Source organism: Taudactylus pleione, unplaced genomic scaffold (genome assembly GCF_031769625.1).
Source record: "Taudactylus pleione unplaced genomic scaffold, aTauple2 ptg000363l, whole genome shotgun sequence".
Lineage (NCBI taxonomy): Eukaryota > Metazoa > Chordata > Amphibia > Anura > Myobatrachidae > Taudactylus > Taudactylus pleione.
Genome location: NW_028284764.1, coordinates 1,962,761 through 1,979,003, shown reverse-complemented (window position 1 = coordinate 1,979,003; position 16,243 = coordinate 1,962,761). Strand labels below are relative to the sequence as shown.

At 47.9% G+C, this 16,243-nt stretch overlaps 1 protein-coding gene across 3 annotated transcripts in view; it reads left to right on the top strand.

Moving 5' to 3' along the window:
* Positions 1 to 16,243, top strand: part of COQ8A (coenzyme Q8A) — a 66,328-nt gene that overhangs the window by 16,279 nt on the left and 33,806 nt on the right. For 2 of the 3 annotated variants that reach the window (XM_088444446.1, XM_088444445.1), the window contains exons 4-5: positions 776 to 842; positions 3,300 to 3,380. In XM_088444446.1, the coding sequence (XP_088300572.1) occupies positions 776 to 842; positions 3,300 to 3,380 (148 nt within the window). The remainder of the gene's footprint in view (positions 1 to 775; positions 843 to 3,299; positions 3,381 to 16,243) is intronic. The other variant, XM_088444447.1, reaches the window with a different exon arrangement.

Below are 16,243 nucleotides of genomic sequence, written 5' to 3'. Positions count from 1 at the left end.
CATTTTATATTGGATGAACGTGTATATAAGTCACCTAAGTGCGTGCGTTGCGGCCTCGGTTACACCTGTGAGTTTCCCATGTGTGTGATTGGGTGCAGGGATCACTGTTTATACCTTTTTTGAAAGTCTGGTCAATAGAAAACCTGTATACTGTATGCCGCGGCTTCAATACATTTCATTTTCATGTGTTCGATGTTATAGTGAGAGCTTCCGCTCTTTATAGGCAAATACATTACTGATTCCTGCATGCTCGTTCCGGTTACCAGGCCTACCTTGCCCTCCCTGGTGGTCTCCATGTCACCGCTGTGGTGATGGGGAAGTGGGTGCCAAGTCGTTGCTTTCTGGTCTCATGTAGGGAACGTACAGAACCTGGCATGCCTCAGCTTAGTTTATCCATTCTAAGTAATAAATCGTTACCTATAATTATAGTTCTGGGTTCCCAACTTTAGCCTCCTTTTCATGTTTGCAACTCTAGTGATTTATCATGCACCTGTCGCCATGTATCAGTCATTTATTAGCACACATTGTTCCACAAGTTTAAAAATAATCATTTTCTTTTTGCGTTAACCATATTGTGCCTGAGTGACCAGATAGAAGTATCCCAACTTATTTTTTTCATACTTGAAGCAGTTTTTGTTGTGCGCTAAAATTCCTATCGTTATATTTTGTTTTGTTTGCTAAACGCAGTCCCGACCCGAGCAGTGGGACTATTCCGGCCCATGATGATCCCCTGCCAGTACTCTCATTTTCTGACGAAACACTGTTTGTTTTTCAGCTCAGCGAACGGGCACGTGAACGGAAAGTGCCAGTGACGCGGATAGGAAGGTTGGCTAACTTCGGAGGTAATGATATTCTGTTACACTACTGTGACAGTTAGTGAGAAACATCATTAATGGGTTATTAGAAGTTATTGAAATGTTCCGCTTATTAAATATATATTACTAAGGCATTGCTCGACAAATCCCAGGGGCCAGGACGCCATGGCTACCAGATTTTGCAGTGAGGCAGGCAGCAGATCCTCATCAGCTCATGCCTATAGTATTGCGATGTTCATATGCACAGGAGTGCATGTGCTCAGTGTCACCTGCGGTGACTGCTGTGCCTCTGTCCGTCCCTGCCTGCACTGATGACTCCTCTCCATCCTGGCCTGCTCTGATCCCTGCTGTCTGTCCCAGTCTACGCTGATCCTCCTGTACGTCCCGGCTGTCTACTGTCTCCTACCTTCGGCTGCATAGAGCTCTCCTGTAGTAGGGTCTATGCGTGGCCAGGGATTGCGGAGCGACTTCAGAGGGATAGTAGTGTGACCACGAGGGGAGGGGGGGTTCTGTTGTACTTTCTGGCACCATTGTTTTATGTGAAATGTGGTCCGTTATTACTGGTGGGTGGGGGGTGTAGCAGGGGAGCTGTGCAGAGCAGTGAGGGGGCCTCCATGTTACTATATCCATTCAACTGTGACCATTTTGTGAACTAGTATAGTGTGTATAAAGGTTGCATAACACACACAGCTGTTCTCACTCCTGTAATTTTTTTTGGAGGGGATAGTGATCTGGCTCCTAAACTTTCATCCTGGCTCCTAGATTTTAGAAAAATTTGTCAGGCCCTGTACTAAGGAGTAATTTTACTGCATTGCTGCAACTTCTGCAGTTCAATAGTTGCAGTTTTTTGCAGGTGCGAATAAGATGTAAGAAGCAACCACTGCATTGCTATCGCACCCTGACCGCTTCTGTATGTGACTAAATGCCCCCATACATCAACAATTGGATGTGGCAATTTTGCGTTTTACAGATTGTATGAAAAAGAAAATCTGCAATACATGGGGTTCACAGACCGCAGACTGACAACCTGATTTAACAACTCCAAGCACTTTTTTGGTTGCAAACACGTTGGATTTCACAGATGGATTGGGGCTGTAGATTGCAATTGTATGGTAACAATCAGCAGATTTGCAGACCGTTACTGGTAAAAGGATGGAGCCTTTCAAGATTGGAAGGTCTGTATTTGCTGAAATCGATCTGCAAATCACTGAGAAAGATCTGTAGTGTATGGGCGCAGATTGCTAGATTGGGAAATCCTAAGGTCGGGCAATAAATCTTCAAATCGTTAAATTGTGTTTTTCTGATTGCTGATGTATGGGGCCTCTATAAAATTAGTACTGATACGAGCTGCCGCCGCTATTTCTCCCATGGGTTGTATCAATCCCTTTGCGAAGTAGCATCTCTGGTACACGGTGAGCGCCATCGCCTGTGGCTACGTATGAGGTCACCGCTTGTTTATGACCAGATGGAAACTGAGACTGAATGCAGAGTTTCTCTGCTCACTCTCCTGTATAAAGGGTCAGTGCTGACAATCAGTAAAACAATAGGGGCATTGCTCTGCACCATTTTCATCCCCCCCCCCCTATTGGGTTATGTGGAAAATCATTGCCTTATAACATTTAGTCATCTGTGACTAAGTACAGGGTTGGGGCTTAGCCATGCGATCTGAATTGTAGGGGAGATTAAATAACTAAAATTGCTTGCAGTAAAGCGAGCTTGCAGTTGGAAGCATCGGCAGGTCATCGTTACTGCGCAGGTGCCCGGCGTCTCATTGGCGATGTAACAAAGCACATTGAATATCCAGTCTAGGATTAATCGTTGCCCAATTATGGGAGGAGGGATCGCTCGGAGCAGCCGCGTTTCCTCACTGCGCATGTTGTAAAGCGCATACAGTTCACATCTGCACCACTGACCGTGAAAGGCAAGGGTGTACGGTCACTCCTAGGTGGTACTCTGTGATGTGCGTGAATGCGTACATTGCCCAGTGGTATGGTACACTAGCCGCTATGGACTGCGCAGGAACATCTGTAATGTTAGCGGCTGTGAGTGACTTTGCTAATGGTCCAAACGCTGAGTATTGACGTTTCCCCCTCCCTCTTCCATTGTCTTAATTCGATGAATCAAAGTTGTAGAAGTCCATAACAACTTTATATGAACTCCAATGTGTGCATTGCTCTGCCGGGCATTGCCGCAGTTTCTGGCTGCACACGTCCCATCCGGGTACGGTAGTGCCAGTGACGCAAGCTTGCAGTGCTGGCAGACATGGTTGGTTTTTAGAACTCATTTTAAAACCAATCTATTCTGTAATAAAGTGGTTGGGTGACCTTGCAATGTGACTATCTTCAGTAGTGCCAGCTTTAGGCACACTATATATGGTCCATCTGTGATAGAATATTATGCAGATGTGGCTGGGGATTTGCGCTGTATCCGGCCTCCAGCTATGCATTACAGCATTTTAATAAATGGTTTATCTCTATCGTACAGGTTTGGCTGTTGGTCTGGGCATCGGGGCCCTCGCTGAAGTGGCGAAGAAAAGCTTAAGTCCAAAAACCGAAGACGACAATGGTAAGTGACCTGCTGGGTAGCACCCGTGCGCTCTTCCTGTCGTTCAGTGACTTTACAGTGACAGCTTAGAACAACATTTTTGTTGGCAGTGTAGTAATCCTCCCACATGGCTCATAAAACCCTTTCCGGCCTACGGGGGAAAGTTCATCAATACTTTCCCTTCTTCCTAGCAGGGTTATGTGGTCCGCACGCCCTGGAGCATGTTTCTTATTACACTGAAGGGTGTTTTTAAACGAAGACTGAGTTGAGAATCCCTGTTTGCCATGCTGTGTTCTCAACGTTTATTCTTCCTGAACACCGGAGACTGTTTGGGTGGATGATTTAATACTATAAACTGCTATTACAGACTATAAGGACACTGCATGGTTGCTTGGGTCTGACTCTTGCAGAGGGAAGACCTGATGTCTCTGGAAAGCAAGCAGCGTCTCGGAAGTTTGGGCCGGCACTGCTGGGCAGCTGGTATACGTTTATGATGCCGGCTGTCACAATGCCGACCACCTGCATCTAGACTACAGAATCCCGGCGAGGGTTTACTAACCTACGCCGGGAGACGGGCGCCTGGCATCCCGATCGAAGGGGGGCCGACAGCCGCGGGGGGGGAGGAGTTAGATTTTGGGTTTCCAGGGGGCACTTAGGGTTAGGCAACCCCCCCGGAGGTTAGGTTTAGGCTAGGGGCAGGGAGGGTTAGGCTCCCCCGGGGGAAGGTTAGGGTTAGGCACCCCCCGGGAGGTTAGGTTTAGGCTAGGGGCAGGGAGGGTTAGGCTCCGCCGGGGGAAGGTTAGGGTTAGGCACCCCCCCGGGAGGTTAGGTTTAGGCTAGGGGGATGGAGGGTTAGGCTCAGGCTCCCCCGGGGGAAGGTTAGGGTTAGGCACCCCCGGGGGACTTAGGTTTAGGCGGCAGGGAAAGGGGGGTTAGGTTTAGGCACTTAGAGGGAGGATTAGGGTTAGGTACAGGGGGGAGGAGGTTAGGGTCAGGCACCCCTAAGGAGGGTTAGGGTTATTGGGTAGAGTTAGGTTAGTAAGTACTTACCTTCTAGATCAGGGGTTCCCAACCACGGTCCTCAAGGCACTCTAACAGTACAGGTTTTGAGGATAGCCAGACTGGAGCACAGGTGACTTAATTAGTACCTCAGTTATTTTGATTTAACCATCTGTGCTCAAGCCTGGATATCACCAAAACCAGGACTGTTAGTGTGCCTTGAGGACCGAGGTTGGGAATCACTGTTCTAGACGATCGGATTTTCCTTCCATGTCGGGCTGCCGCTGCCGGGATTTGAACCGCCGGCCATGCAGCTGGCGGTGCATCACACTGAATCCGGGCAGCCGTCCCTTCCATGTTCTATAGCGGCTGCACCTTTTTCAGTGGCCGCAGTTTGGCTGCTGACTCCTTGAGTCCTCTGGGTTCTGTGCACATTATGTCCAGCATAGCCCAACAATGTAAATGCAGAAGACAAACGCACAACAGTGACACGCGGTTTTATTGAGTCTCTCGAAGGCTCTTGTGCTCATTTGTCCTGCTGGACCTCCCAGGCTACAGAACCATAAATGTAATCCCAGCAATGCAAGCGAAGCTCTTCTGATTTTAATAGCACGCTGCCCATCATTATCGGGGTGTTACGGCCGCGGGCTCCTGTAATTTAGTCACACAGACCTTTTGAAAGAGCTGCGAGTGCCCTTACTCTCCCTCTCCCAGCGATGACTCGGCAGACATGGATATCCCGGACTTGGCGACTGCCTCCCTACTCGTCTACTACCGGATATCAGCCCATCTCGGCCGGGCGCAGGGCCAGCTGATTGGTGTTAGGAGGGACCCTGCTTCATCGTGTTCTGTGACTGTGAAAGCACATGGGACGCGTCTGCTGATTTTTCACTTTGTTTTCTTATGCTTGCTCTCAAAGAAAGGAAACCTGTGTATCTATCCCTGCAGGTCTTGGCTCAGAAAATGCTGTCCCAAGTTTCCTGTATTCCCAGACCTAGCTGGAAGGATGGTCCATGCAGCACTTTTACTGCCCTTCCCCCCTCTAAATCATAGCATATATGGATGCACAAGTAGGGTTGGGGGCTGCAAAATGCACCTCTCCTTATCCAAAATCCATGTATGCCAACAATCACATTTAATGTTTGCTACTCTTTGCAGAAAGGGGGTGGAAGGAGGCATGTATATAGGTCGAAGTACAGTATGGACGTGTTCATGCAAAATGCGTCCCATGCTGGATACTGAACCAACACTTAGGACTCTTTTTGGGGGTGTCTCTAGCTTGTGGCTCCACCTCTGGTGCTAGTTGCGAACTGATGACAATCAACGCCCACATCTAATTGGCTAAATGCACTTAAATCCCTCCCAGTTATGCTAATGTTCTCATAATGATGATGATGTTGCTGTAATCTATTCGCAGGATTACAGTAAAATGAGCTATGGGTTTGCAGGAATGAAATGATTCCTAGTTATCTTGTGCTTCCTGCAACTTTTGTTACCAAACCATTTACACTCTTAAAAAAAAAAACTGGTGCATACACACGGTATGTGGTGCATACACACGGTCAGATTTTTCCTTCAGATATGAACGATAACGATTTAAAAATAGTTCAGTCGTTCGTATCTGAAGGAAAATCTGACATACCTGGACGATCAACGATGCGCGTTCCCGATGGTCAGATAACGATTTCTGACATCTGATGGGTTTGCAGTCAGACTTGGACGATTCCATTCATTTTAATGCAGTCAAAAATCGTTCAATCGTTCAAATCGTTCAAAACTTTGGTAAAATCGTTCAATCGTTCATCTGACAAATCTGACCGTGTGTATGCTCCATTATGGGCACCACACACATACCGACACGCTCCCAATCAGCCGATGTACACGATTTCCCCTGAACTCTCCCCGGGCAGTCGTGGTCACGATTTGGAGTTAAAAATGTCCAATCTGACTATCCATCTTGCAGCCAGTGCATTGTATCCCAGATTGGCTGATCTGCCCTTCAGCACGGCAGAACTGAGGATGTGAGGTACGACGAGCGGGGACGCGCTCGGCATCGTAATCAAGAGTAGAAACTCACGATTTGGCCATTTTTTACATGATCTGTCGTCACGATTCGTCGGAATCGGCCAAATTGGATGAAAAGTCGGTATGTGTGTGGGCACCTTAAGGCGATGTACTGTAATATTCCACCTCGTTCACTCCTGTTGCCTGCTGGAGGTACATTTGGCTGGGGAAACGAGGAGCTGATAGTGGGGTTAGGGTTTCCATCAAGTGTCATTTATACAGCCCGCAAACGGCAACTTTACCCGCTGCATTTTCCTTTTGTGCTGGATTTTATTATTTTAAAAGGCTATAGATATTTCTACTAATATGCGGTCAGAGAGGTTTACACAGCGGTGATAATCTGCAGAAACGTGGGTTCTATATATGGCTTCCCGTGCTTAGATTCTTGTTCTGATGTTAAAGGCTGGGTTGGGGCTTTTTTTTTTTTTGCTCCTCTAAGCTGGGCCTGCAGACCTAACCCGTTGTTATACAGTAATCCTCCTGTAACGTGGGAAGACTGGACGTTTGCACAGATGATTGCACAATCTCTATGGCTGTTGGTACCTGTTAGTCCTGGGGCACTCCTTCCTGCTGTAATATTGAATGCACCTAAATAGATCTTATTTTTGTCCTAGTCTGTACCATGAAAAGACCACGTGCTGCTTTTCCTGATCTAACAATATCGTGACATTTATTTTCATAATCAGCAGTATAGAAGATTATGGCAAACGGGTGTTTTTTTTTATTTTTTGCATATTCGCTAGTTCAGCGGCTGATAGTTCTTGGTAAAACTAGTGAGTGAATCTTCACGGTTATCTCATTACTTTTATAAGGTCATGTTTAACTGTTATATGGACCAGTGGCTCCCAAAATGCCGGTGGCTTTAAGAGGGCTGGCCAGTGTTTTTGTTTTGTTTTTGTCTTGATATATATATATATATATATATATATATATATATAGGGTTTGCAATAAGCATGGGTGGTAGATGTCACTGTAAAGCCACAGGCGGTGCATCCTGAGGTTGCCTGTTGCTGAATGGGGTCGTGCATTGTGGGAGATCAGACGGGAAGTGTCTGATCTGAGGAGCGTTGCCGCAGAACGGCGCTGGCTAGCACATCTAAAGGCGAGTAACGGGGGGGACACGGATGGGGCAAAGGGAGAGTGATGTGGGGGTGCAATTTATTTTTGAAATACTTATTACATTATGGAGACCCTAAGGGTACCTTGAACTGAGGCCCTGATTCAGAGCCGGACGCTCTGACAGAGCGCTCGCTCTGAATCAGAGCGTCTGTTTTTATGGAGCGGCCTCCTGACTGCTCGCATTGCTGTGGGTTACCACCCACAGCTAATGCGAGCGGCCAGGATGATGGTCGCGATGGTCAAGACTATCGGGCTTGCGACGAGACCCTTGTGGTAGGGTCTCGTGGCCGCAAGCCCCAGAGAGCTTTCGGCTCAAACAGAGCCGAAAGCTCTCCCACTGACATCACTTGTGATGTCAGTGGGGCCGCCCCCAGACGGTAGGCGTTCTCATGGGAACGCCTCTGTCTGGGCAGCCAACCCCCCCCGGCCCGCCCCCTTTGGTGCGACAGCACGCCCCCTTTGGTGCGAGACCCGGAGCGATGGATTGCCCGCCGCTATACGGGTCTTGCGCATGCGCACGGCGGAGCCGACTCCGTCGTGCGCATGCGCTCTGGGCCACCGTCGACTCGGTTGAAAGTGCTCGGCGCTTGTGACCGGGTCTGAATCAGGCCCAGAGAGAGTATGGGAACCGCTGGTGAAGACACTTAAGTTTATGGGGGCAATTCATTTGTTGCTCCTTTTGGGCACGATAGCCACCTGTGCTGGCATTTCTGCTCGTACCCTACTGATGTGGCGTGCAGAAATGTGCTTTAAGTCTCTGGTTTTGGGCACTGTAACCAAGAGTTTGGTGGGGTTTAACCATTTTGCGCTGCTAAACCCGGTCTAATTGGATGTGACGAGTGCGATAATTGATGTATATTGCTACATTGGGCTCCCATTAATTAGTGCGTCTTAAAAAAAAATAAAAAATAAAACAGAAGCATCATAAAAGCGCCTGGATTCCTATTGGACAGATGGGCTGTATTAATTACTCTATGTTGGAGTGTTCACAGAATATCTTGCAACTCCTATGTAATATTATGTTGCTGGCGGATCTGCCTGGCCCTGTCTGAAGACTCAGAGATCCAAGAAAAGGAGACCCGTATAGCCTGTCTGCGCGTGTAACGCTGGGTGGGCTACAGAGCTCACAGCCCGGACATAGGCGCGCTCAGCACTGCTGCACCCACTCAGTGGTGAATAATGGTGCCTACGCCGCCTAGTAAGCTGGGGTTTTACAAATGTATACGCACTAGTCATACCAGTCCTACATCTGCGCAATTGTGCAGCCTACGTGTCACCAACATGAAACTCTCTGGTGTTTCTTACATGTTTCTACATTTGAATGGAGTAAATGAAATACACGTAGTTACATAATCACTGCTGTCAGGATATCTCTAAAGAATTCTTTATATTGGCAGAGAGTGAAAACAGACACTGATCCATGATCTATGGTGGAAACATGTTATATTTTGAATAAACTATACTATTAATACTGGTACAGGATTTATAGATTAGTTACATTCTTAGACAGTCCTCCAGTATATATTACCAGCACGTCCTGTATCTCTGCTCCTGATCCATCGATGCTTCTTAAGGGGAGACCTGTGTGATCCTCTTACATGTAGAGAAGACAATCCTGTTCTTAGAGGACAGCATCTTGCATTCTGTCGCCGCCCTGACGCAGATCATGGAGAGAAGACCTCCGACTAACCTGTGACACCGGCTTTCTACCCCCCCCCCCCCCCCTCCTCCCTTCTGACATTCATACCACGGATTTTGTATCGGACCAGTCAGTCTCTCAGCCACTCCATACCTGTATATGATACATGCACAAAGTGTGTTTTGGTTGCTTTAACAGTTGTGCAATGTGCCCTCCCGGCAGGGCACAGTATTGTATGTGTGTCCAGTCCAGGATTGTGTGGTTTGGGATATTGGGCATTTCCCTGGTACTTTTATATTAAAGTCTGCTATAAGTTCTTCCTACTTACATCAGACCCTATCCCTGCCTGTTATCCCGCTCAGACAGCTGGCACGGGCTGAGGCCTTGAGCACAGCTTGTTTCGAGGACTGGTATAGAAGATTAAGATCACCACCTTTTACTGAGAGTCCGGTTCTCAATCGACCGAAAGTGGAGGTCCTCTGTGTCCCAGTACTACCCTGCTATTATCACAGCAATAGGCGGTTTTGCACGCAATTATCTGCAAACCTAACCATATGCGCTTATTTACATGTAAGGACAATTATAATGGAGCATCCAGTGCTGATGTTGTATGGGCACCTTCAGCCTGACTGTCATTGAATTACGGCCACTGCTTACAAACCTATGTATAGGCGGCAGGTCTGAGCGAGGAGCAGTTGGGTAGGTGGGTGTCTGACTGCACAGAATAAGTCTGTACAACTGAATGTGCTTCCATCCTGCAGAGTGCCTGACACTGGGGAATGTTTCCCGGACAGAGGAATGTATGCGTGAGACCTGACACACCCTATATTTGATCTTGGCGAGAAGGGTGCACACAAACACCTCCTAGCACACCTCCCCAGCGTCCTCCGTTCTGTAATCCGGTATTTAATCATCTGTTTTTGGATGCTGATCAAGAACTGGCAGAAATATAAACCCCGATAAGCTTGTTGTTCTGTTCTTTATCGCTGTGTAACCTTGTTATAAAATATTAAACCAAGAAATCACGGATGTAATAACCTAAATGCTTTCTGTGTCTGAGCGCCTTCGCCCTCTCCTGGGTATATGAGGGGGGTGGACACATGTACATGCATTTTGTAAATGGTACTGAGCTGTATTATGTGGGCTTTTTTCTTTTAAATGACAGTGATGAGCGTCGATCACCGGTTTTATGCTATTGAACATATTTAAAGTTATTCCAAGCTTGGGTTTTAGCTGGCCACACACTACTCGCAGAAGATGCAATGTCAACTATTTCCCTTGAACTCCCCCCTGCAACTCACCGGCACTCCCGGACAAAGCTCTCTTGCACAAACACTGCCATCTGACAAACTACCTTCTCTCGTTAACGAGATTGAGAGATCTTCTCTGCAGTAGGGAAGATCTCTCAGATAACACCAGCGACCCGTGGGATCTCGCATCGGATCGTTATCGCTCGTGGAAACCACCCGATTTGCACGAATTTGAACGATTTGACGTTTCGATGCGTCTAGTGCGTGGCCAGCTTTAGAGAGCGCAGCATTAGGCCAGATGTACGCTGGTGGCAAAAATCTGATTTTTACTTTCAGTAATTTTTTATTTTTTAAAATCTTTTTGTTTACAATTGTTAAACAATCGGAGTATACCCTATACAGACTTCAGTAGTTTAACAGTGACATATAACACGTGTGAGGGTGGTACTGTGGGATAGTGAGGGAAAGGGCGTTATCGAAGCATTAAAAGGGCAGAGATGTATATAAAAAAAAAAAAAAGGGGTGAAATGAGTGGGTACATGGCCATAAGGGAAATGAATAGAGGGTAGGGAGGGGTGGTATAACGGGGAGGAAGGTGAAGAACGTCAGAGAAAGAGTTTGGGGAGTTGAGAAGGCCAGGGGACCACTGCTAGCATAGATGGGGACCATCCTACTACTCAGTACCTGGTGGGGTAACGTTATGGTTTGAATACCAAGGGTCCCAAATGATGTGGTATTTGTCCAGTGTCACTTTGGAGGCTGGTGATGTACTACTTTTTGGAAATTAACCACGATCTCCTCATATGTTGGTAGAAGAGATTGATTCCAATTGCGTGCAATTTGCACAAGACGTATAAAGGATCAATTTTGTTGGCCTGTTTACGAAGTTGACAGTGACCATTACTGTTGTGTAGATTAAATATTGATGAAGTAATAGTTATCTGTCACCCAGAGGGGGGATAATTTTGGGCACATCCATCAAGTGTGCAAGAAGGGGGCCTTTGTGACCACATTGGGCCAAATGTAATAGGTAGTCTGTTTTGGTAAATTGCGAGTTTGGTGCTAAACTCGCAATTTTTCACAACTCTCCAATGTAATCGGGTGTCTGTTCACTAAAACTCGCATTTTTCAGAGTTACTAAAACTCCCCATTCTCAAACTCGCATCCAGATGTTTTCACATTGAAAACAATCAACTCGCCCAATGTAATAGAGTGTCTGTTTCAGACTCGCAAAAAAAAGATTACCAAAAGTCCCCAAATAATAGACCTGCTTCAGGCTAGCGAGTACATCCTGAGCAGGTCAGATTAACACAGAAACATGCACATATCCATGAGATATGTACATGTTTCTGTGTGTACTTATGTAAAATGTTTTTAAATAAAAAAAAAAAAATGACGTGCAACCCCTCCCCAAAAGCATAACCAGCCCCGGGCTTTATAAAGCCTGTTCTGGTTCTAAAAATACAGGGGCCAAAATGCTTAGGGGGCCCCTGTATATTAAGAACCAGCACAGGGCTTTGTTGAGCTGGTCCTGGTTCTGGAAAATCAGGGGACAGAACGAGTAGGGGGTCCCCTGAAAATTCCAGAACCAGCACCGAACTTTCTAGCGGGAGGATAATTCCACAGCCAGGGAAAACCTTTCACCGGTTTCCCCATCCAAAGCATTATCCCTGACCGCTAGTCAGTCCAGGCCGGGGATCCCTGGGGAGTTGGGTATCCCCCCAATAAAGGGGTACCCCTCTCCAGGGCACCCCAGGCCTAGACTGATAGCCCGGGGCTATCCCGGGCACCCTATGGCCGTGGGTGCCGGGTTGATCGTGTTAGTGTAAAGTGTAAAAATGAAGTTTCCATGTTGTCTTTAGTTGTAGAACGACAAGTAACAGCAAGCCTCCCTTGCATGCTGGTATTTGGAGAACCACAAATACCAGCATGCGGGGCATTACGGGCCCGCTGGCACTTGTAGTTCCACAAGTAAAGAAACATGTAAAGAAACACGTAAATAAACATACACCGTGAAAGTAAAATTTTAATAAAACATACATGCACACTCGCACATACTCACCTAGTATCCGAAGTAATCCATAGGGGTGTACCTGAAAAAAAAAATCCACACTCACCTCTCCTATGCGTCGATCACGTCCATTGGCAATCCAGGGGTTAAAATAAAAAAACGCAAAAAACCTGATCCATGCCGGACTGAGCAAAGGTATGTGTGTCCACATACCTTTGCTCCGCGTAAATGACCGGGGCACACGTGTGCCCCGTCAGTGAAGGGGCCGCCAGCCAATCAGGGAGCATCTCCGTCGGAGCAGCTCCCTGATTAGCTGAATGCGGCCAGCCTGTGTCTCCCATAGACTTCTATGGTGAGAAATCCCCATTGAAGTCTATGGTGGGAACCGCTACATCGTAGCCGCAACATTAATTGAGGTTAATCTTGTGGTTACATCAATGATACAATGTCGCGACATTGTTTCATTGATGTAACCACAAGATTAACTTGAGGTAACCTTGCGGCTACAATGTAGCGGTTCCCACCATATACTTCAATTGGGATTTCTCACCATAGAAGTCTATGGGAGACACACACAGAAGCCATCACGGATCTCACTGATCTGTGATGGCTTCTCTAAAACTCGCACCTTTTAATGCTACTCGCATTAAAAGGTGTCAGTTTCCTAAACTCGCAAATGCAATAGCCTCAAGCTGAAAAGTTCGCAGGCTATTGAATTTTGCGAGTTTCAGTACAAACTCGCACTTTTTAAAAGTGCGAGTTTGTACTGTTACTAAAACTGACACCCTATTACATTTGGCCCATTGTCTCAAACGTATTGGGGTACAGTCCTTGTAGTCATTCTGGCTCGAAGAACCATCACCTGTCCATCTTTTGTAAGAGTTTTCTGTAATCGCCACAGTGACGGAGCATTTGGAAACCGTTATTCTGAGACTGTTGCAGGGGGGAACCAAGGTCTGATTCCCAAACTAATTCCTGCACAGACACAGGTGGGGATTTCGGGGCCAGAATGAAAGGATAGAAGTAAGATACAGAATTTCTGTCTGCAGGATGGTATATACTATATTGCTCTATGGATGAAGGACATTGGGGAGGGAGAAAGTATGGACAAAAGTTTCTGATACATCTATTCTAATAACCATGTTAATGGGTAGGAGGGTAAACCTATTGTTGCGCTTGCTGAGTACCACCGCATGCCAAACGTCCCTGCAGCACCCCAGCCACTGAACAGAGGGGTATCCCGCATTCCCAACCTGATGTAATAGTGTTCTAGGTTAACACGGGTGACCCTCGTGATGTGTACGCGAGGGTATAAAGAGGTACTTATCCTATATATCCAGAATAACCGTCTTCATATAATGTTCCTTCTATGGGTTTGTCTGTAAAGCAAATCTATTACCCGTGTATCTGCTTTCCATCCGTATCCCCTACCTAGGATAGAATGACCCAGCCACCTCCGTGGTGCCAGAGAAGTGAAGGGGGACCTGATTGAGCTCTCACCCCACTCCTCGATATTGCTAGAATACGTTAATGATCTAATAACCTAGGCCATGGGAATTACCAGTGGTGAAGATCCCATAATACCTCCTGGACTCCAAAAGGTCCGGCCGATGCAGAACAGATAGCGAGAGATACTTGTTACGGATTACATAGATGTGTGTTCTGGCTCTCCTACATCGGTGTCTCTGTGTATGTGTGACTATGGGAAGAGCAGGTTTGCAGCCTAAGCCAACTTTCTGGAGCTCAGAACTATTTCTGGTGATATGAATCTTTGTGACCCAATTGGTTCTCAGTGTTGCTGTATAGTCGAGAATATTGATGTTAGTTGGCCCTGCCTTCCTGCTTATTCTAAATCACACAGTGTCCTTTCTGGCGCAAGATCCCCCAGTTAAGTCTGTACAACTTCTTTGAAATAAATATTGAAGGTTGGTAGTATGGCATTAATACAAACGTGTCTTGATCGTCTGGTGCAGCATGTGATAGACTGTTACGCGTTTCAGGGACGACTGCTGCTGCTTTAGACCAGGAATGGGGAACCTCAGGCCCGGGGGGCTGTATAAGGTCCTTGGAATCATTTGGTCTGGTCCTCTGAGCTTTTTTTTTTTCTGCTAGCCTGCTAGAATGGCACCCTGCAGCCAGAATCTATGCAGCAGTGCAGCTTGGAGCGTCCTTAGGACACTTCAGTCACACCGCTTCCCTTACAGCTCTCCGGAGCATCCTGACGGTGCTCCGGGGCATTGCTGTAATCACCGGCGATTGTGGCCCAGCCCCTGTGTGACATCACACGGAGTGGGCATGGCCTGCACTGGCCCTGTGAATGTTATATGTATCAAAATGGCCCTCGGCAGAAAAAAGGTTCCCCAGCCCAGCTTTAGACAGTTCTATTGCTGGAATGAGGATAAACTACCTTTTTGTATATTTGCAAAGCATCGGCGTCCTGCTTTCTACTTCAGGGTCCATAGGGGTCCACAGGGTGACCTTGGGGTATAGCTGGATCCTGGATCCTCGGGCACCACGGAGTTAAAGCTTTCAGCTGCTCCCAGGATGCACTTGGGTCCAACCTCCCCTATACCCCGCCCCCGAGCCACAGGCACCTCAGTTTTAGATGGTGCCCGGCCGGAGTCGGGTCACCCTGCGGGGTGGGCTGCTGGAGCAGCCCCCTAAAGCTTTTAATTTTTTATTTAACTTAGTTAAATTTATTTATTTATTTTTTACTACAGTTTTTCTACAGAGCGGCAGCGCTGGGCTGTCTGTACAGACGCCCACGCTGCCGCTCCTTCTCCCTGCTGGCGCCGCGACGCCAGCACTGAACTGGGGATCGCGGCGGGGGAAGCCAGAGTCTGTACTAGCCGGACTCTGGTTTCCCCCGGGACTGCTGCCGGAAGACGCCGGGGAGATCAGGTAAGCCGCGCACCGCTGATTAGCGGCGGTGCGCGGGTTCCTTTCAAATGCAGTCCCATGCCCCCGGTTCTAGGGGACAGACCGGGGGCGCTAGCGGTGGCGGCGGGCCCCCCCTCCAGCGGAGGCATACCCCGCCAGACCACTAGACCACCAGGGTAAATTAAGCGGCAAGCGGGATGCCGGCAAGCCCTGGGGTTAATATGCTAGCCAGGGGAGGAAGCCTTCCCTGTCTAGCGGCTCCTCCCCTCAGCTCAGCGCGCCTTTCAGCTCGTAGTCTGGCGTCGCTGAGCTGCAGCTACACGGCCACTCCTCCTCTGAGGTCTCCAGCGGCCATTTTCTCTGTGGCAGCGCGGATACTCTCAGGGAGCACGCGGACCGGTCCCCCTGTGTACCTCTCCCCTGCAGAAGGACAGTGTACACAGCACTATAGCCCTCCCAGACACTGAATCTGGGCAGGTTGATTGTAGTGGAAAGGTGCAGTGAGTATATCTTCCTGCATGGTATGTGACTTTTGCTAGTGCTGCCTGTCTGTGTCTTTTTTCTACTTACTGTCAGCCTATACCTATCCCTTTCCTTCTCCTACAAGCCCTACAGGTGTGCGGGGGAAGGGTGTTTCTACAGACCTCACCTATATAAATCACGTATTTGTGAGGTCCGTCACATACAGCTGTGTGCTACACGGTGCCATATTGTGGCTGTTGTCCAGCACACGGGTGAGTGCGCACGTTTTCTTCCAACGTCATGTCCGAGGAGGAGATTGAGCACTCCGGGGCTCCGGTATTGTTCTCCTGCAGGCGCTGTTCTGCAGGAGTTGATAGGGAGGATTTGTCACAGGACGGCCTGTGCGGACAGTCCCAGGCGCTCCCTGGTATGTCTAAACCTCCCATGTCGCAGGAGCCAC